Source organism: Pan paniscus, chromosome 12 (assembly GCF_029289425.2).
Source record: "Pan paniscus chromosome 12, NHGRI_mPanPan1-v2.0_pri, whole genome shotgun sequence".
NCBI classification, from domain to species: Eukaryota; Metazoa; Chordata; class Mammalia; order Primates; family Hominidae; genus Pan; species Pan paniscus.
In genome coordinates, this window is record NC_073261.2 from 83,781,964 (window position 1) to 83,805,220 (window position 23,257).

A 23,257-nucleotide genomic window follows, 5' to 3' on the forward strand; every position below is an offset into this window, starting at 1 on the left:
TGGTGAAACTCCATCTCTACTAAAATATAAAAAATTAGCTGGGTGTGGTGGTGCACGCCTGTAATCCCAGCTACTGGGGAGGCTGTGGCACAAGAATTGCTTGAACCTGGGAGAAGGAGGTGCAGTGAGCCAAGATCATGCCACTGCACTCCAGCCTGGGTGACAGAGTGAGACTCTGTCTTGGAAAAAAAAACAGAAAAATTCCTATAGATGCAGAGTTTGACATTAAACTTGCCTTGTTCAACAAACAGTATTATTGCTTCATTAAAGAAAGACATTTTTCTTATTGACAAGTCTTACATTTGCCACAAACTCTAGATTCTTTTTTTTTTTTTTTGAGATATAGTCTCACTCTGTTGCCCAGGATGGAGTTCAAGTGGTGTGTTCTTATCCTTACTGCAGCCTCCACCTCCTGGGTTCAAGTGATTCTGCTGACTCAGCCTCCCAACTAGCTGGGATTACAGATGCCTGCCATCACACCCAGCTCATTTTTGTATTTTTAGTAAAGACGGGGTTTCACCATGTTGGTCAGGCTGGTCTCAAACTCCTAATTTCAGGTGATCCACCCGCCTCGGCCTCCCAAAATGCTGGGATTACAGACGTGAGCCACTTTGCCCGGCCCAAGTTACAGATTCTTAATATTTCTTTGTATAAAGAACAGTGTCAAAATATTAGGTTCTGGGATTGGTAAATCAGTGAGTAGACAGTTTTTACAGCATTTAATACAATGAACACAATGAACAATCAAATAAAAAAATAAAGATCAGAGATGCAAAATGCTTTCGGAAGACTAGATTTCTCAAAAGCAACCGCATAAAACAGAATAGCACAGATTCAAAATTCTGAGAGAAGTGATTTCCAAACCAAAATTCTATGTCTAAACAAATCATTGGCCAAGTGTGAGAAATATTTTTAGATTTATGAGAATAAAAACTTTCACATTTTTAGAAGACTTAATCAAAAGGCAAAGGTAAAACAATGATAAACTCCATGGAAAACAAAGGTTTATACAAGAAAGAATACATAATACTGACATGTTCATAAAACACAAAGATTGTTTACTAAGTTAAATAAAATTTGTGATAATATTAGAAACAGATGGCAAAGGGAATAGGGAAGAGAGAAGTAAAGGTAAATTCCTAAAACTGAAAAATTAATAGTAGGAATATAAGAACAGTATAAATGCCAGAAGCCACCATCGAGAGGAGTTGAAAATGACTACAGAGTGGGAACCAAGCAAATGACTGCCTTGGATATTATTAGACAGCCATATCCATACACTTTTAAAAAAATAACAAAATTTAAATTTAAAATGAAAGGGGGTGATATGGTTTGGCTCTGTGTCCCCACCCAAATCTCATCTTGAATTGTGATCCCCATAATCCTCACGTGTCGAGGGAGGGACCTAGTGGGTGGTGATTGGATCACAGGGGCAGTTTCATGATAGTGAGTTCTCACATGATCTGATGGTTTTATACATGTTTGACAGTTCCTCCTCCTCCTTCTCTCGCCTGCTGCCAAGTAAGACATGCCTGCTTCCCCTTCCACCATGATTGTAAGTTGCCTGAGTCTTCCCCAGCCATGCAGAACTGTGAATCAATTAAAAGTCTTCTCCTTATAAATTACCCAGTCTCGGGTAGTTCTATAGCAGTGTGAGAACAGACTAATAAAGAGAAATCCTAATTAAAATACCTAATTAAAATACATAAATTTGCATGAATACCACACCAAGGGAGCAAGGATTATGTACAATGACTCTATATATCAGGTTTTCTCAACCTTGGCACCACTGGTGGACATTTTGGGCCAGATAATTTTTTGCTGTGGAGGCTGTCTCATGCATTACAGGATGTTGAGCAGCATCCCTGGCCTCTCTGTAGTGGATGACAGTAGCACCCACTCATCCATTTGTTAGAGTCAAACTGTCCAAATTGTCAAATGTCCCTGGGATACAATATCACTCCCGGTTGAGAATCACTGCTCTACATTAAGAAAACTATGGTTTTCTTAATTATATCTTGGTAACAAACATTTAAGATTGCATATATTAAGTGAAAGAATTTTTTTTTTTTTTTTTTTTTTTTTGAGACAGAGTCTCGCTCTGTCACCCAGGTTGGAGTACAGTGGCGCGATCTCGGCTCACTGCAAGCTCCGCCTCCCGGGTTCACGCCATTCTCCTGCCTCAGCCTCCAGCTGGGACTACAGGCGCCCGCCACCACACCCGGCTAACTTTTTTTTGTATTTTTAGTAGAGACGGGGTTTCACTGTGTTAGCCAGGATGGTCTCGATCTCCTGACCTTGTGATCCGCCCGCCTCGGCCTCCCAAAGTGCTGGGATTACAGGCATGAGCCACCGCACCAGGCCAAGAATATGATTTTTTACGGACTTTTTTTTTGAGACAGGATCTCGCTCTGTCACCCAGGTCAGAGTGCAGTGGCGTGATCTCAGCTCACTGCAGCCTCCACCTCCTGGGCTCAAGTGATCCTCCCACCTCAGTTTCCTGAGTAATTGGGACTACAGGCATGAACCACCAGGCCCCGCTAACTTTTGTATTCTTTGTAGAAACAGGGTTTCACCATGTTGCCCAGACTGGTCTAAAACTCCTAGGATCAAGCGATCCTTCTTGGCCCCCCAGTTGCTGGGATTACAGGCATGAACCATCAAACCCGACCCTGGACCTCTGCTTTTTTTTTTTTTTTTTGAGACAGAGTTTCATTCGGTAACCATGCTGGAGTACAGTGGTGCGATCTCGGCTCACTGCAACCTCGGCTCACCGCAACCTCTGCCTTCCAGGTTCAAACGATTCTCCTGCCTCAGCCTGCCGAGTAGCTAGGACTACAGGCATGCACCCCCATACCCAGCTAATTTTTGTGTTTTTACTAGAGACAGGATTTCACCATGTTGGCCAGGATGGTCTCGAGCTCTTGACCTCATGATCCGCCCACCTCAGCCTCCCAAAGTGCTGGGATTACAGGTGTAAGCCACCATGCCCGACTGTATTTTTTTTTTTAAAAAAAAACGAGGACAAAGAGAATTAAATCTGGAAATCTTTAAATATTTCTATTCAAACATAGATCTTTGAATAGAAGATCTGTTACTAATACTGCTTTAACAGATGCTCACAAATAAAAATTAAAAGAAGCCACACACAAACCACCCTGAAACATCTGTTTGTGTGTACACAAAGTAGAGGAATGAAAAGCCAAAAAGAGAAGTTTGGACTCAATAAAATCGATTAATCTATTTCTGAAGAAAAATGATTGACAAATTATGTTTTGAGATGCCCATTCCATCCATGAGATGTGGAGCATAGCAAAGACACCATAATTCTGAATATCTGATGACAAATATGAAAGAAATTGTCAAGGAGGAATCAAGTAGGAAAAATATCCTTCTCTTGATATCACTCTTCCCTCTTATAGGAGAAAGTGAAATGTTCCAAAAAGTCAGTACCTATTGGAAAGATCCTCCTCTCCTGGACAAGATGGCAAATGAATCACTCTGACCACCAGGAAAATCTCTCAGAGGTTCCACAACATGTGGAATACAGTACTTGTGGGGATGGTTAATAAGTACAAAACAGCAGCTGGGGGCTGGGCGCGGTGGCTCAAGCCTGTAATCCCAGCACTTTGGGAGGCCGAGGCGGGCGGATCATGAGGTCAGGAGATCAAGACCATCCTGGCTAACATGGTGAAACCCTGTCTCTATTAAAAATACATAAAATTAGCCGGGCATGGTGGCGGCCGCCTGTAGAACCCAGCTACTTGGGAGGCTGAGGCAGGAGAATGGCGTGAACCTGGGAGGCAGAGCTTGCAGTGAGCCGAGACTATACCACTGCACTCCAGCCTGGGCGATGAGCAAGACTCCACCTCAAAAAAAAAACAAAAAAAAACCCAGCAGCTGGGAAGAATGAATAAGACCTGATATTTGATGGTATCATAGGGTGAATACAGTCAATAATAACTTAATTGTACATTTTTAAATAACTAAAAGAGGCCAGGCCTGGTGGCTCATGCCTGTAATCCCAGCACTTTGGGAGGCCAAGGTGGGTGGGTCACCTGAGGTCAGGAGCTCAAGACCAGCCTGGCCAACATGGTGCTACCCCATCGCTATGACAAATAAAAAAACTAGGCAGGCATGGTGGCAGGCACCTGTAATCCCAGCTACTTGGGAGGCTGAGGCAGGAGAATCACTTGAACCCAGGAGGTGGAGGTTGCAATGAGCCAAGACTGGATCACTGCACTCCAGCCTGGGTCACTAAGGGAGACTCCGTCTCAAAAAATAAAAATAAAATAATAATACAAAATAACTAAAAGAGTATAACTGGATTGTTTGTAACACAAAGTATGAATGCTTGAGGGGACAGATAGCCCATATTTCATGATGTGATTATTATGCATCACATGCCTCTGTCAAAATATCTCTTGTACCACATGAATATATACAACTATGTAGCCACAAAAATTGAAAATCAAAAAAAAACACACACACAAGTACTTGAGACAATACACAGGACATACTTTGCATCTAACCCAAATGCTCTTGTGCACTGTGATTCTGGTTGAAGAAAACTACTTCAGCCCTTAAAGGGGTTAAGCAGTTAATTCAAAGGAAAGGTTATATAGTATAAACACACATCTTCCAAAAAGAGCATGCTAAACATGTACACTATAAAATGTTCAGCTGTGATAGGATTTTTCTCCACTTACTGTATTTTTCCTCTAGTTTTCCTCCTACTAGCAATCTTACGAGGCTAAGCATACTAACTAACTTTCTCATGTTAACTTCATTTATTAAGGAGCACTACTTATAGGTATCAACAGTACCCTTTTGGCTAATTCAAATTTTATGTATAGATTACCAAAAAAATTACAAAAGCCTAACACTTTAAAATACTGTCATAATTAAATGAGCAGGAAGAAAACCAATTATTTTAAAGATTCCAAATAAGTTTTTAACATTCACAGCCAAACTGAAGAGAGACTAATAATCCACAGTGGAGTTCTATTTTATTACTTATATACTTAAAAGTTAGCACTACTATTTTTCAATAAACATATCCATAAAAACTTGTTTTTCTCTGAATGTAGCAAAAAAGGTCTCAATAGACATAAATTAAATTTACAAATCCTTTCAGCTGAACCTCCCTGCTTTGACCAATGGAGAAATATGAAGAAATAAATACAAAATAAAAATTAAGATACTTTCAACTATTTTACTTGGTATAATTTTGCAGCTACACTCACAATCACACAACTAAAATGTCCTAGGCACAAGTTTATTCATTATAGTATTATTTTTAACAGCAAAAGACTAAAGAAACCAAAAATCCATTAGTTAGGATTAAACAAATTAGATATACAACACAGCCATAAAAAAGAATGAGGCAGATCTTTATGATCCAATATGGACCTATCACCAAGATACTTCATTTCAAAAGCACAACATAAAAGCATCATAATTTACTCCACAATTTACTTAGACATACAAACATACATACCTCATTGCTTCTATATGCATGGAATATTTCTGGAAGTACACCTAAGACTAAAACACTGAAGACCTGGGGGGACTGTGCAGGAGACAGACATTTTATTGTATACTTCATGTTTGTATATTTTGATTTCTGAATCATATATTACAAATCCCCCTCCACTGAAACTGTCCCCACAAGGTTGACAAGAATTGCATGCAGGTTATGGCCAGAAATGTAGTTACAATTAAGTATTAATCAGACTGCACTTTGGCTCACTTCTCTGCTATTGAAAGTAATGTAGCACAAGATACTGACGAAAGCCTTGATTCTAATATCAGAGATCAAGTGTATGGGGAGCCTACTGTTCCCATAGACAGGATCTCTGACATTAGAATCATAAGGCTTTTATTTAAGGATCGCTTAAATTGTTTTTTGCCGGGTGTGTTAGCTCATGCCTGTAATCCTAGCACTTGGGGAGGCCAAGGCAAGCAGATCACTTGAGGTCAGGAGACCACCCTGGCCAACATGGTGAAACCCCATGTCTACTAAAAATACAAAAAAAGTTAGCCAGGTGTGGTGACAGGCCGCTGTAATCCCAGCTACTCAGGAGGCTGAGGCACAAGAATTGCTTGAACCTGGGAGGCAGAGGTTGCAGAGAGCCGAGATCATGCCACTGAACTCCAGCCTGGGAGACAGAGCAAGACTACACCTCAAAAAAAAAAAAATTGTTTTTCAGGCCCCATGAATTCCAGCAACCAGTTTAAAGGCCCCCACAGAGGAACGAGATCAGAAGAATTCAGCTTCTTTATCCCCAACTTCATGACTTCACCATACAACTCTTGGAGCAATCAAAGATCTCCAAACTTCGGCCCACTCCAAAAGCCTTAAAAACCCCAACTGCAAATTCCCTGGGGAGATAGATTAGAGGTTTCCTCCCACCTCCTTGTTCGAGGACCCTACAATTAAACCTCCTTCTTTGCTGCAACCTGGTGTCTCAGAGTACTGACTGGCTGTGCTCAGTGGGCAGCTAACCTATCACAATTACACTACCAAAAAAAATTTAAATTTTAAAAGCAAGAGGGCATGTCATAAGTTTTCTGTGATCCTGAAAACAAAAAAAGACTGCTCTATCGGCTGGGCACGGTGGATCACGCCTGTAATCCCAGCACTTTGGGAGGCCGAGGCAGGTGAATCACAAGGTCAGGAGTTCGAGATCAGCCTGGCCAACATGGTGAAACCCTGTCTCTACTAAAAATACAAAAAAGTACCCGGGCATAGTGGCGTGCACCTGTAATCCCAGCTACTCAGGAGGCTGTGGCAGGAGAATTGCTTGAACCTGGGAGACAGAGATTGCAGGGAGCTGAAATCACATTACTGCACTCCAGCGTGGGCCACAGAGCAAGACTCCGTCTCAAAAAATATATATATATATTGCTCTATCATCCACTGCTTTTGGATCCCAGGTTGCACCGAGCATTTAACCAAACTGGATATACCATCCCTAAACACAGCAATATATAAATTCACTCTGGCAATCTATTCCAATCTACTCCCATCTACCGACTATTTCTTTGCCCAGTATTTGAAATATTTTTTGTTTAAAAAGAAAATTCTGCTTATACATAAAATATTTTTAGTTCATTTATTTGTTTCTGACACATAGGACAACCCGAGGAAAAATTTTCCTTCAAACACTAATTGCTCTAGGTAAAACATAAACCAAAAAAAAAAAAAAAAAAGGGTGGAAATGTTTTGTCAATACTCAATAACTCAGTTTTAAAAAGAGACAAGAAGAGATAAATCCCAGAATTGTATGGTATTTTTATTCAGTGAGCTAACTGAAAGAAGTTTTACAGCATCTCAATGCAGGGAGGAGAATGGAATAATATTTTCAGTCTCAACAGAATAATGAATTAAATGACAGGCAAAGCCAATGTGTTTATCTCCTCTTTTCTGAGATGCCTTTTAAATAAGAAGATGGCTGGGTTGGTGGCTCACGACTGTAATCCCACCACTTTGGGAGGCTGAGGCAGGCATATTACCTGAAGTCAGCAGTTTGAGACCAGCCTAGCCAGCATGGCAAAACCCCATCTCTACTAAAAATACCAAAAAATTTAGTCAAGCATGCTGGTGGGCGCCTGTAATCCCAGCTACTCGGGAGGCTGAGGCAAGAGAATCACTTGAACCCAGGAGGTGGAGGTTGCAGTGAGCCAAGATCACACCACTGCACTCCAGTCTGGGTGACAAGAGCAAAACTCCATCTCAAAAATAAAAAAATAAATAAATAAATAAATAAATAAAGCGATAAGAAAATTAAAAGAACCGCCAGGCACAGTGGCTCAAGCCTGTAATCCCAACACTTTGGAAGGCCGAGGCGGTTGGATCACAAAGTCAGGCGTTCAAGACCAGCCTGGCCAACATGGTGAAACATGGTCTAACCAAAAATACAAAAATGAGCTGGGCGTGGTGGTGCTCGCCTGTAATCCCACCTACTTAGGAGGCTGAGGCGGGAGAATCACTTGAACCCGGGAGTCGGAGATTGCAGTAAGCCAAGATGGCGCCGCTGCACTCCAGCCTGGGCAACAGAGTGAGGCTCTGTCTCAAAACAAAACAAAACAAAAGAACCTGGCAGGGAATGGTGGCTCATGCCTGTAATCCCAGCACTTTGGAAGGCCCAGGTGGGCAGATCATTAGAGGTCAGGAGTTTCAGACCAGTCTGACCAACATGGCGAAACTATGTCTCTACCAAAAATACAAAAAATAAAACATAAAAAAAATTAGCCAGGCTTGGTGGCACATACTCCCAGCTACTTGGGAGGCTGAGGCAGGAGGATCACTTGAACTCCTGAGGTGGAGGTTGCAGTGAGCCAAGATGACACCACTGCACTCCAACCTGAAAGACAGAGCGAGACTCCGTTTCAAATTTAAAAAAAAAGAAAAAAAGAATCTAAACCATAATAAAGAGAATGTGAGGGGGCCATTAGCAGAATAAAGATTTTCAGAAAATTTTGGAAGACAAAAGGGAAAGACTAAGAAGAAAAGACTAAGAAAAGCACATCTGGCCACTATCTAAACTACTACTAAACATAGCATTGCTGGTTTTCCCTAATATAATTAGGACAAGAAAAACAATTAAGAAACAAAGCTCAGGCCTGGCAGTGGTTTGGAAGGCCAAGGCAGAAGGATCACGTGAGGCCAGGAGTTAGAGACCACCCTGGACAACATAGGGAGACCAGTCGCTACAAAAAAATGTTTAAGTTAGCTGGGCATGGTGGCCAGCACCTGCAGTCCCAGCTACTCAGGAGGCTGAGGTGAGAGGATCGCTTGAGCCCAGGAGTTCAAGGCTGCAATGAGCCACGAATCGTGCCACTGCACTCCAGCCTAGAAAACAGAGAGAAATCCTGTTGCTAAAGGAAAAAAAAGAGAAAAAAGAAACAAAGCCCAAAATATGTATAAAGGGAAATGGCTGGGTGCAGTGGCTCATGCCTGTAATCCCAGCACTTTGGGAGGCCAAGACACACAGATCACCTGAGGTCAGGAGTTTGAAGCCAGCCTGGCCAACATGGTGAAACCCAATCTCTACTACAAATACAAAAATTAGCTGGGTGTGGTGCGGTAGGCCTGTAATCTCAGCTACTTGGGAGGCTGAGGCACAAGAATTGCTTGAACCTGGGAGACAGAGGTTGCAGTGAGCTGAGGTGGCACCGTTATACTACATCCTGGGTGACAAAGCAAGACTCTGTCTAAAAAAAAATTTAATTTAATTTAAAAAAAAGGAGCTAATACTAGGAAAAATGGAACTGACCTATCCAGGATAGTCCTGAAGAATTTTCTAGTCTAAGAGGGTAAGACTTAGAAAAGTCAACTTCACAACTGCCTGAAGACAAAGTCAGCCCATAAAACTGAAGCTCCTAGGCCAGGTGCGGTGGCCCACGCCTGTAATCCCAGCACTTTGGGGGGCCGAGGCAGGTGGATCACGAGGTCAGGAGTTCGAGACCAGCCTGGCCAACATGGTGAAACCCCATCTCTACTAAAAATGCAAAAATTAGCTGGGCATGGTGGTGGGTGCCTTTAATGCCAGCTACCCTGGAGGCTGAGGCAGGAGAATCGCTTGAGGCCAAGAAGCAGAGGTTGCAAGTGAGCCGAGATTACACCACTGCACTCCAGCCTGGGTGACAGAGTGAGACTCCGAATCAAAAAAAATTTTTTAAAAATGGAGCTCCTGTTCAGCCTTACTACCTTGGTTTTGAATAAGAATAGAAAACTATGGCCGGGCACGGTGGTTCACGCCTGTAATCCCAGCACTTTGGGAGGCCGAGGCGGGCGGATCACGAGGTCAGGAGATCGAGACCATCCTGGTTAACACTGTGAAACCCCATCTCTACTAAATATACAAAAAAATTAGCTAGGAGTGGTGGCAGGCACCTGTAGTCCCAGCTACTCGGGAGGCTGAGGCAGGAGAATGGCATGAAGCCGGGAGGTAGAGCTTGCAGTGAGCCGAGATTGCGCCACTGCACTCCAGCCTGGGCGACAAAGCAGGACTCCAACTCAAAAAAAAAAAAAAAGAAAAGAAAAGGATAACTGAATCATCTAATACTTGAGAACAAAATACAGCATAAAAGATAAATATAAAAAATCAACAACTGAACTTGAAGAAACAATTTAGGCAACAACACAGAACTGTGCATGCAGATAATAGATTTATTAAAATGACTGGTGAGGATACTGTGTTCAGAAAACAAAATTTTTTTTTTTTTTTTTTTTGAGACGGAGTCTCGCTCTGTTACCCAGGCTGTGGAGTGCAGTGGCGTGATCTCGGTTCACTGCAACCTCCGCCTCCCGGGTTCACGACATTCTCCTACCTCAGCCTCCTTAGTAGCTGGGACTACAGGCGCCTGCCACCATGCCCAACTAATTTTTTTGTATTTTTAGTAGAGACGGGGTTTCACCGTGTTAGCCAGGATGGCCTCAATCTCCTGACCTCATGATCCGCCCACCTCGGCCTCCCAAAGTGCTGGGATTAAAGGCATGAGCCACCGTGCCCGGCCCATAAAACAAATTTTAAAACATGATTGGCAAAATTAAAATATCACTAGACGTGCTAGAAAAATCAAAGATTTAGCTCAGGGACCTCCACCTCCAAAAAAGGGAAAAAAAGAAAAATGGAAAATATGAGACAACGGCCAGGCACGGTGGCTCACGCCTGTAATCCCAACAGTTTGGGAAGCCGAGGTGGGTGGATCACCTGAGGTCAGGAGTTCAAGACCAGCCTGGCCAACATGGTGAAACCCCATCTCTACTAAAAATACAAAAATTAGACAGGCATGGTGGCGGGCGCCTGTAATCCCACCTACTCAGGAGGCTGAGGCAGGAGAATCGCTTGAATCTGGGAAGCAAAGGTTCCAGTGAGCCGGGATGGCGCCACTGCACTCCAGCCTGGGTGACAAAGCAAGACTCCATCTCAAAAAAATAAAAAAGTAAATAAAGGAAAACAGATCTTCAAATTACAGTGGTGTATCAAATATCCTTACCATTGATGCATCACTGTAAAATTTTAGGATGCAACAAATAAGAAAATTCTAAAAAGATTTCAGAGAGGAAACAGATAACATGCGAAGAATGGAGAACTGATGTGGTATAAAACTCATGTTCAATGACAATGGAAGTCTGATGACAATGGGGTAAACATCTTCAAAGTTTTGAGGAAAAATCATTTTCAATCCAAAATTCAGCGCAAAGAAAGATCATGTATCAAGTGTCTACTATTAAAGTATGAATTTCATACCAGAATAGTATAGGAAGTTACAAAATATTTAAAAGAGTGATTGAGTCTGACAAAGTTGAGAAGCTCTGCTATAAGTTAATACACATTAAAAACAAAAAAAGAGGCTGGGCACAGTGGCTCACGCCTGTAATCCCAGCAATTTGGGAGGCCGAGGCAGGTGGATCACAAGGTCAGCAGTTCAAGACCAGCCTGGCCAAAATGCAAAATGGTGAAACCCTGTCTCTACTGAAAATACAAAAATTAGCTGGGTGTGGTGGCAGGCGCCTGTAATCCCAGCTACTTAGAAGGCTGAGGCAGAGAACTGCTTGAACCCAGGAGGTGGAGGTTGCAGTGAGCCAAGATCACACCACTGCACTCCAGCCTGGGCAACAAGACCGAGATCCCATCTCAAAAAATAAAAAATTAAAAAATTAAAAATTAAAGTTAATATACATTAAGATACAAAATGAAAATTAATAAAAATCCAAAAATAATATTAAAAATTATTGTATTTTATTATAAAAGTAATTCAGTTTTATTGAAATAAAAATAAAATCAAATACTAAACAAAGAAAAGTCTGAATTATGGATCACTAGGCAATAATCGACTTCCAGTAACATCCTAAAAAGCAACAACCAAACTATACACTTCTCGTTAGACATCACCATCTTTCTGTCTCTTGTGTTTGTTCCTCCCTTTTACCCCTCCAACCATACCTTTAAATCTGAACTACCAGACCAGGCGAAGTGGCTCAGCCTATAATCCCAGCACTTTGGGAGGCCGAGGTGGGTGGATCACACCTAAGGTCGGTGGATCACACCTAAGGTCAGGAGTTCGAGACCAGGTGGCCACCACGGTGAAACCCCGTCTCTACTTAAAATACAAAAAAATTAGCCAGGTGTAGTGGCGCACACCTATAGTCCCAGGTACTTGGGAGGCTGAGCCAGGAAAATGGCTTGAACCTGGAAGGCGGAGGTTGCCGTGAGCAGAGATTGTGCCACTGCTCCTGCCTGGGCGACAGACTCTCAAAAAAAAAAAAAAAAAGAAATCTGAACTACCAACATGAAAACTCAAGGGGCATGGTAAAATACCATGGGGATACAATCAGAAAATCCAAACAGTGAAAAGGAAACAAAACCCCAGTTTCTTCAACAAAAACTAGCCAAGGAAAAAGAAAGAGAAGGAAAAGGGAAGTCCTAACATTTCCCCTGCTGTGGCCACCTGTTGTGCTGGATTCCCAAGCTTGCAAGCTAGGAGAACACTGCCTCTAGAGGACTGAAGAAAAGACCCAAAGGCAGCGGCGTGACATAAGCTTTATTCAGGGAACTTATGTCCAGGGAGTCCAGGAGGGGAAGGCTGGACAGGAAAAACCATTCCCTTTTATAAAAAGCATGCAGGTTTTACAGCAAGTACCCTTCGCATAGCAACCACCACTTAGCAGCCTCCACCTAGCTCAAAACAATGGGCCTCAGAGTTCCTTGGACCACCTGCATTCCAAGGCACACGCCAGGATCCAGGTGTCCTTCACAGGTATGGCATAAACATCAGGGTTGGCCATTACTGGAACACTAAACAAACATTCATCAAGGAACACAGGATCATTCTCAAGGTATGCTTGAGTTATTGCTGTCTGGCAAGACACGCCCACCATATACCACCCAACTGACTTGGGACCATTTACTAAAACAACTACCTTTTCCTCATTACATTACCATGGAGACTTTGTCATAAACAAAGTTGCATTATACACGTGAATCTCTTCTGGCTTTTGTATTGTTTCATTGGTTTATTTTTCAATTCACTTACTAATATACCGTATCTTAATTATTCTAACTTTACAAGTGTCTTCCTATCTAATGATATAAGCAACGTAAGTCCTCCAGCACTTTTGTTTGTCAAGACTGACTTTGTCAACGCTTCTCAAAACTTTTGTTCTCAAGATTCTCTTACATGGAGGCCAGGTGTGGTAGCTCACACCTATAATCCCAGCACTTTGAGAGACTAAGGTGGGAAGATTACTTGAGGCCAGGAGTTCAAGATCAGCCTGGGCAACAAAGCAAGATCCCATTTCAAAAAAAAAAAATAGGCAAAAATTCTTTTAAAAAGATTCCTTTACGTTTATACCTATTGAGGTACTCAAGGAACTTACGTTGGATACATATCTATCAATATTTACCATGTTGAAATTAAAACTGAGAAGAAACTTAACATTTACTAATTTAAAATAAAAACATATTACAAATTAGCAAGTATTTGTTATGAATAATTACTATTTTCCAAAACAAATATAAAACTCTAATAAGATCCCTCTCCCTCCCCCTCCCCCTCTCCCCACGGTCTCCCTCTCCGTCTCTTTCCACGGTCTCCCTCTGATGCCGAGCCAAAGCTGGACTGTACTGCTGCCATCTCTGCTCACTGCAACCTCCCTGCCTGATTCTCCTGCCTCAGCCTGCCGAGTGCCTGCGATTGCAGGCACACGCCGCCACGCCTGACTGCTCAATGTTGCCCAGGCTGGAGTGCAGTGGCGTGATCTCGGCTCGCTATAACCTCCACCTCCCAGCCGCCTGCCTTGGCCTCCCAAAGTGCCGAGACTGCAGCCTCTGCCCGGCCGCCACCCCGTCTGGGAAGTGAGGAGCGTCTCTGCCTGGCCGCCCATCGTCTGAGATGTGGGGAGCACCTCTGCCCCGCCGCCCCATCTGGGATGTGAGGAGCGCCTCTGCCCGGCCACGACCCCGTCTGGGAGGTGAGGAGCGTCTCTGCCCGGCCGTCCCGTCTGAGAAGTGAAGAGCCCCTCCGCCCGGCAGCCGCCCCGTCTGAGAAGTGAGGAGCCCCTCCGCCCGGCAGCCGCCCCGTCTGAGAAGTGAGGAGCCCCTCTGCCCGGCCGCCACCCCGTCTGGGAGGTGTACCCAACAGCTCACTGAGAACGGGCCATGATGACGATGGCGGTTTTGTCGAATAGAAAAGGGGGAAATGTGGGGAAAAGAGATTGTTGCTGTGTCTGTGTAGAAAGAAGTAGACATAGGAGACTCCATTTTGTTCTGTACTAGGAAGAATTCTTCTGCCTTGGGATGCTGTTGATCTATGACCTTACCCCCAACCCGGTGCTCTCTGAAACATGTGCTGTGTCCACTCAGGGTTAAATGGATTAAGGGCGGTGCAAGATGTGCTTTGTTAAACAGATGCTTGAAGGCAGCATGCTCGTTAAGAGTCATCACCACTCCCTAATCTCAAGTACCCAGGGACACAAACACTGCGGAAGGCCGCAGGGTCCTCTGCCTAGTAAAACCAGAGACCTTTGTTCACTTGTTTATCTGCTGACCTTCCCTCCACTATTGTCCTATGACCCTGCCAAATCCCCCTCTGCAAGAAACACCCAAGAATGATCAATAAAAATAAAAAAAAAAACTCTAATAAGAGTAACATTGTTTCACATTTTTGCAAATTGCTTCAATGTCTACCTTAATAGCTTTACTGAGGTATAACTGACAAATAAAAATTGTATATTTACAGTGTACAACATGATGTTTTGATGTATGTCTACATTGTGAATGGCTGACAACTAGAGTTTCACATGAATATCTATGAAATAACCATGACTTTTCAAAAAAAGCTGATAAAATACCCATGTCTAAATAAACATAGTTTAGCTTTCAGTGATTATCTTGAAGTAAAAATGGTATTCCAAGAAAAAGGCAGCTAGTTCAGCTCACAATTCAAACAATCCCATGTTTTCTCGAGTTAACCAGTTGGGCCCAGTGGCTCATCCCCGTAATCCCAACACTTCGGGAGGCCAAGATGGGAGGACTGTTTGAACCCAGAAGTTTAAGAAACAACCTGGGCAACATAGCTAGACTCTATCCCTACAAAAAGTTTAAAAACTACCCAGGCATGGTACCGTGCACCTGTGGTCCAAGCTAATTAGGAGGCTGAGGTGGCAGGATTGCTTGAGCTAAGAAGGTCAAGGCTGCAGTGAGCCGTGATGACACCACTGTACTCTAGCCTGAGCAACAGAGCGAGACCCTATCTCTCAAAAAGAAAAGAAAACCATCACACATCAATATGCAACAGAAGTGGGTTTAGGTGTACTTCTGAGTTCACAGGTCAAGATGTGTGATGTCGGCAGGGCACGGTAGCTCATTCCTGTAATTCCAGCACTTTGGGAGGCCAAGGCAGGTGGAATCACCTGAGCCAAGATCGCACCATTGCACTCAGGCCTGGGCAACAAGAGTGAAACTCTGTCCCTTAAAAAAAAAAAAAAAATAGAAATGTGGAGAATGGGGCTGGGCATTGTGGCTCATGCCTATAATCCCAGCACTTTGGGAGGCTGAGGTGGGCAGATCACGAGGTCAGGAGATCAAGAACATCCTGGAGAACATGGGGAAACCCTGTCTCTACTAGAAATACAAAAAATTAGCCGGGCATGGTGGCAGGCACCTGTAGTCCCAGCTACTCTGGAGATTCAGGCAGGAGAACGGCGTGAACCAGGGAGGCAGAGCTTGCAGTGAGCCAAGATCAGGCCACCGCACTCCAGCCTGGGCGACAGAGCAAGACTCCATCTCAAAAAAAAAAAAAAAAAAAAAGAAGAGATTATTCAAATATCTGTGGTGACTTATTTCCTTAAAGAATAAAAGTAAAATTGGCCGGGCGCAGTGGCTCAAGCCTGTAATTCCAGCACTGGGAGGCCGAGGTGGGCGGATCACAAGGTCATGAGATCAAGACCATCTTGGCCAACATGGTGAAACCCAGTCTCTACTAAAAATACAAAAATTAGCTGAGCATGCTGGCGCATGCCTGTAGTCCCAGCTATTAGGGAGGCAGACACAAGAGAATCGCTTGAACCTGGGAGGCAGAGGTTGCAGTGAATCGAGATCGCACCACTAGGCCCAGATCCAGCCTAGGTGACAGAGCGAGACTCCATCAAAAAAAAAAAAAAAAAAAAGTAAAATTAAATGTAAACGCTATACAAGGTTCAAATCCTGAATGGCTATTGGATACAGTGTTCCACAGTAAACATTAAAAAAAAAAAAAAGAAAAAAACAGACGATCTTCAAGAACCTTATAATCTAAGATGAAGTCAAGCAATTCTCCTGCCTCAGCCTCCAGAGGAGCTGGGATTACAGGCACGTGCCACCGTGACCAGCTAATTTTTGTATTTTTAGTAGAGATGGGGTTTCGCCATGTTGGCCAGGCTGGCCTTCAACTCCTGACCTCAGTTGATCCACCTGCCTCAGCCTCCAGAAGTGCCGGGATTACAGTCATGAGTCACCACGCCCACCCTAGGTTTTCTGTTTTTTTTTTTTTTTTTTTTTTTTAAGACAGAGTCTTGCTCTGTCACCCAGGCTAAAGTACAGTGTCACAATCACGGCTCACTATAGCCTTGAACTCCTGGGCTCAAGCAATCCTCCTACCTCAACTTCCCAAATACTTCTGGGACTACAGGCGTACGCTACCATGCCATGCTAATTTTTTTATTATTTATAGAGACAGGGTGTCCCAATGTTGCCCAGGCTGGTATTTAACTACTAGGTTCATGTAATCCTCCCACCCCGGCCTCTCAAAGTGCTAGGATTACAGGCATGAGCCACTGCACCCAGCTGAATATTAGAATATTTTAAAGCCGAATTCACTATATTACACGAGTTATATATAAGACTGGGTTATATATTAATATAATGAGTACAACAGCCCAAGCATCACAAAGCAGATAATGGAACGGTAGGTTTAGAGATGAGATAAAAGAAATAGCTACATAATTGTGAGGAGTTGTGTTGCCCATCTCAAATTTACAAATTTTCAGTCTACTTATGAATGAATGCACAATGAAAAGATATTTGTAAGTCACATGATACAAATTTAAAAGTTATTGAATATTTGTAGTAAGAAAATCTATCAGGCTGGGCGCAGTGGCTCACACCTGTAATCCCAGCACTTTGGGAGGCTGAGGCGGGTAGATCACCTGAGCTCGGGAGTTTGAGACTAGCCTGACCAACATGGAGAAACCCCATCTGTACTAAAAATACAAAATTAGCCGGGTGTGCTGGCGCTTGCCTGTAATCCCAGCTACTCGGGAGGCTGAAGCAAGAGAATCACCTACCCCCGGGAAGCAGAGGTTTCGGTGAGCCAAGATCATGCCACTGCACTCCAGTCTGGGCAGCAAGAGCAAAACTCCGTCTCAAAAAAAAAAAAAAAAGAAAGAAAAAAAGAAAATCTATTAATGAAGATATTAGTCATACACACATATTGGAACTGAATATAGTAAAATAAATACATATGATATCTAGCAGCTGACGTAACAAGGCTTACAGTGCTTAATAATGTTTGCAACATATAATCTATTATTCAGCTACCTCAATCACTGTGCATAAATGAAGCATGCTGCCTCTCACTTCCCCTCAAAAAAATGTCCCAAAGGGATACTCACTACTCAAGCCCCATCTATCTCACAAACAAGAGATGAATCACTAACTCTACTCCGAAAAGTCCTGGGTCCTGTCCACTCTCTCTTCCGGTAGAATCAGAAGAAACAAAGAGTTTCCTCCCTGCCACTTTGGGAAGTGTTAAGCGTCTCATGAATATTATAGTTCACAGACTAAAAAGGAACTCAAGAATGCCTCAGTCAGGTTTTCTTCTATGTTCCAAAGACCACCAAGGAAATTCTGGGCACTTGATAGTGTCCCTGAGAGTAAAACATCAGTATTCACCAAATTACCCTCTTTGCTGCCAAAGAACAATGGGGCTTTGATAATTTTCTCCTTTTAAAGCCAAAAAGATAAGGCATGACTTCAACATTAGCAAAATGTCAAGACCACTCCAATGTGCACTTGTTCTACATCAGCATGTGGGCTGGTTAGCACAGCTCCATGCCTTGGCCAGGGACTGCCCCTAACCCCATTCAGCTGTTTAAAAATGATGGCTAAACAAAGCTAAAATGAGAAAACTCGGCTCTGCCCTATTCCTCCTCAATTTGGAAAAAAACAAAAAGCCCCAAATGTCTATGTCTCTTCATCATAATTCAAAGGAATTACCACCTGGTAAACTCACTAAATTTATAAGCCAGGTCACTTGTCTCAATTATCAAGCACTTATTAAGCTCCCTAAGCTAGTATATACTCAGGAAATGTGTTCAACAGTAACTAAACGATCATGTAGACTATGTAATTTCTATGTTCAACAAAGAAGTGTCTTGATAATTATATTTTAATATACTCTCTCAGTCCTTATGGAAGACAAAAAACACATCACTAGTTTTTCCATTCCAGGCAATCTGTTAAAAGAAACCAACGTTACTTATAAACAGATTTCAAGCTATCAGGAGAGTAAATTAAAAATATACTTGTGTCTTTTAGATACATTTTTAAAACCATTTGTCAGATTCTTGTTCTGGCAAGAGTCTTAAGACTGGCCACATAACTTCTTTTTCATTATTTATTTATTTATTTATTTATTTATTTATTTTTTGAGACAAGAGTCTCTCTTGTTGCCCAGGCTGGAGTACAGTAGTGCGATCTTGGCTCACTGCAACCTTCACCTCCCAGGTTTAAATGATTCTTCTGCCTCAGCCTCCAGAGTAGCTGGGATTACAGGCATGTGCCACCATGCTCAGCTAATTTTCGTGTTTTTAGTAGAGACGAGGTTTCACCATGTTGGCTAGGCTGGTCTCAGAATCCTGACCTAAAGGGATCCACCTGCCTTGGCTCACAAAGTGCTGGGATTACAGGTGTGAGCCACCACACCCAGCCCCACATAACTTCTTAAACTTAAAATTAATCTTTATATTCTAGTGTCTTCCAATTAAATAAATGGAGGCCATGCTCATGACTCACACCTGTAATCGCAGCACTTTGGGAGGCCAAGGTGGGCAGATCACTTTAGGTCAAGAGTTCAAAACCAGTCTGGCCACCATGGCAAGACACCATCTCTACAAAAAATATAAAAAATTAGCCAGGCATGGTGGCACAAGCCTGTAGTCCCAGCTACTCGGGAGGCTGAGGTGGGAGGATCGCTTGAGCCCAGGAGTTCAAGGCTGCAGTGAGCTATGATCATGCCACTACTCTCCAGCCTAGGCAACAAAGCAGGATCCCGCACAGTCAATCGATAAAAAGTGCATATGGCTCTTTAGCATCATTAGTTACACACAACTTTAAGAAAATGTCACGTTTTTATGTTCCATCTCTTTGAACAAAAATTAATCACCTACTATTTTTCTTTCTTGAAAAAGCATTATTGGTCGATAAAAAGACTATTCCCATATTACCTGGCCTAACTGTCTTTTCCAGCAAATGACTTAAGTTATACAGAATATACTAACCCTAGCAAATCTAACCATAGTGCCCCCTAATAAAAATCCTAAATAGCAGGCCATAGCAGAAAGCACTTGTAGTCCCAGCCATTCAGGAGACTGAGGCAAGAAGATTGCTGGAGCTCATGACCAATCTGGGCAACACAGCCAGCTCCATATCTCTCTATCTATCTATTTATCTATCTCACCTATTTATTATTTATTTCACATAGGGTCTCACTCTGTCCCCCAGGCTAGGGTGTGGTGGTATAACTGTGGCTCACAGCAGCCTCAAACTTCTGGCTTAAGCAATCCTCCCACCTCAGCCCCCCAGTTAGCTGGGACCACAGGCACACACCACCATGCTCAGCTAATTTTTATATTTTTGGTAGAGACAAGGTCTTGCTCTACTGACCAGGCTGGGCTCAAACTACTGGCATCATGCAATCCTCCTCCCACCTAGGCCTCCCAAAGACTGCATCTCAATTTAGAAAACAAAAACAAACAAAACCAAATAAAAACAATGACATGAGGTTTTCTATGGGGGTGAGGGCTCACATTATTTCTGAAAAGATTTGGAGACAAAGAAATTCCAGTATCTTTATCACATACTTCCTGCCATGGAAGATCTCTGGGTCCATTTCTATAAAAAAGGAGTTGTGCACAAAGGTATCAGGAATTGGAGCATGTGTGTGAGGGTGTGTGTGTGTGTGTGTGTGTGTGTGTGTGTATGTGTTAAGTACCAGAGCTTTAGAAAGTCTACAAACCTCAGCTGGGCACAGTGGCTCACGCCTGTAATCCCAGCACTTTGGAAGGCTGAGGCGGGTGGATCACGAGGTCAGGAGTTCGAGACCAGCCTGGCCAACATGGCGAAACCCTGTCTCTACTAAAAAAATACAAAAAATTAGCTGGGCATGGTGGCATGTGCCTGTAATCCCAGCTACTCGGAAGGCTGAGGCAGGAGAATTGCTTGAACCCGGGAGGCAGAGGTTGCAGTGAGCCAAGATCGCGCCACTGCACTCCAGCCTGGGTGACAGAGCAAGACTCCGTCTCAAAAAAAAAAAAAGAAAAGACAAGAAAAGAAAGAATGCATTTTATGTCTATATGTATAGTTTTTAAGGACCATTATGACCAGCAGAGGTGGACAAAAGAAATAGAAATACAGATTATGAACAAAAGTTGAAGGCATTTCTTTAACTTAAGAGGAGTGAAACACTGCACTTGCTCACACATCCTTACCCTGGTCACAAGCTGCTACTTTCATACACCCTATGCTCACCTGTGCCCTCTATTTGTGCCTCATACCCTCTGGAAGGCTGAGTAAGTACCAATTTCTCTTGAAGTTTTCCTGACCGAGGGTAAGAATCTTTTGAGCTCAAACATTTTGTAATACCTCTAAGATGCACTGATTATAGACTACAATGAAAAACAGCTCAACAATATCTTAAATTTGATCACCACCAGTAGATCATAGAAAATCACCGTTTTTCCTCAACAACTGCCAAAACGACAAACAAGGGGCTAGGTTTTTTCACTTTGTGTTTTTTCTGCAGTAGAAAAAGAATTTAATGGAAGGGTGGTCCATGTCAGAGAACCAGAGAGATAGCGCCCAAATCAGTCACCTTTTTTCTGCACATTTGTATGCTATCAATGCATACATCAGGTGTTATTAAGGAATAATAAAGAATATAAACTTTTCATCCCAGTGATCCTCAAAAGAAAACAAAAAGCCATATATCCTATAAGGTCAAGAGTCACCTGCCTGGGAAGCAGATTTTAGGTTCTAACCTTTGGCTTCTAATGGCTATATAATTTTCTTAGAACCTGGAAGACCAGCATTTCCCAAAATGATGTCTGCTAGACCCTCTTCTGTACCATTCTGAAAAGATATTCAAATCAATCGGGAAAGGCCCGATTTTTATTGTTTTATTGTTTTTTTTCGTTTGTTTTTAAAGACAGAGTGTCACTCTGTCATCCAGGCTGGAGTGCAGTGGCACGATGTCAGCACACTGCAACCTCTGCTTCCTAGATTCAAGCAATTCTCCTGCCTCAGCCTCCTGAGTGGCTAGGATTACAGGTGCATACCACCACGCCCAGCTAATTTTTTGTATTTTTAGTAGAGATGGGGTTTCACCATGTTGGCCAGGCTGGTCTCGAATTCCTGACCTCAAATGATACGCCCGCCTCAGCCTCCCAAAGTGTTGGAATTACAGGCGTGAGCCACTGCGCCTGGCCAGGAAAGTCTGTTATTAAAACAAAGTTAAAATGGTTACTTTACTGGAGAACTTTTGTGGGGCTTTAATATGGTAATACATATTATAAATTTCCAACCTAAAATTCCATTATGAAGCCTTTAGCAAAGTAGTTTAAGCAAGATCCTGAGAAGAGTCTGGAAAACGCTTCAAAGAAGTCTTTTGTTTTTTGGTCACCGTAGTACTGAGTACCTTAGTTCCTAAAAAGTTCTTACCTGATATGTGTTGCGGGCAGAGATTCATACTGGCGTGACAAAAAGAGTTCCCTATGTTTCAACTGATGTTTCTGCTTATCGGTCAAGTCAGCCTCAACTGTTGTTTCAGATTCTTCCTCAATTTCTTCTACACAAATAAAATTCAAAGAATTTATTAGTACAAAGCACATTATCTGTTTGGATATTGAAACAGATCAAATCAACATCTCATTCAATATTTTCTTCAAACTAATCAATTTTAAATTTAAACATTTGCCAGGTGCAGTGGCTCATGCTTGTAATCCTAAGCATTTTGGGAAGCTGAGGCAGGTGGATCACCTGAGGTCAGGTGTTTGAGACCAGCCTGGCCAACATGGCGAAACCCCATCTCTACTAAAAATACAAAAATTAGCCTGGCATGGTGGTGGGCGCCTGTAATCCCAGCTACTCGGGAGGCTGAGGCAGGAGAACTGCTTGAATCCAGGGGGTGGAGTTTGCAGTCAGCCAAGATCGTACACTTCACACCAGCCTGGGTGAAAGAGCAAGACTCTGTCTCAAAAAAAAAAAAAAAAAAAATTAAACACTTATCTTGTCAGTTCAACTATAACCATAAAATTATCAGGGCCTCAAAGGAAGAAAAATTCCAACTTAAAAATGGCAGATGGTACCCCAAAAATATATACAAATATTACCTATCAATTTAAAAATTAATTCACTTTTTTTTCGGAGATAGAGTTTGCTCTGTCGCCCAGGCTGGAGTGCAGTGGTGTAATCTCAGCTCACTGCAAACACCACCACCTAGGTTCAAGCAATTCTCGTGCCTTAGCCTCCAGAGTAGCTGTGATTACAGGCGTACATCACCACACCTGGCTAACTTTATGTATTTTTAGTAGAGACAGCGTTACACCATGTTGCCCAGCTGGTCTCGAACTCCTGGGCTCAAGTGATCTGCCTGCTTTGGCCTTCCAAAGTGCTGGGATTACAGGCATGAGCCACCACGCCCAGCCTCACAGAAGGGATTTTATCAAATATAATGCCCTTGTTGAAGTAGTTCTTTATGAATAGCATGAGGGTAATGAATGGAGTAAGTATCAGATCTTTTCTACTTTCAAACTTTTAAAACTGAATTGAAAATGAACCTTAAACAGTAACTTAGAAAAAGATGCACCTAGCTCAAAGCAAGAATAAAGCAATTTAAAATTCTTTGGATATTCTTTTTAATGAACTACTCAAAGAGAAATATAGCACTAAAAGGGCCATTTACTTGCAGGTCTAATAACATTTCACCAGTG

The 23,257-nt window shown here is 42.6% G+C and overlaps 1 protein-coding gene across 11 annotated transcripts in view; it reads right to left on the reverse strand.

Moving 5' to 3' along the window:
- MTA3 (metastasis associated 1 family member 3) overlaps positions 1–23,257 on the reverse strand; it is a 289,993-nt gene that overhangs the window by 158,289 nt on the left and 108,447 nt on the right. For all 11 annotated transcript variants that reach the window (XR_010109298.1, XR_004669803.2, XR_010109299.1 and 8 more), the window contains exon 4: positions 21,987–22,113. Coding sequence is in view for 6 of the 11 variants with exons in the window: in XM_063594985.1 (XP_063451055.1) it covers positions 21,987–22,113 (127 nt within the window). In the remaining 5 variants the exon portion in view is untranslated. The remainder of the gene's footprint in view (positions 1–21,986; positions 22,114–23,257) is intronic.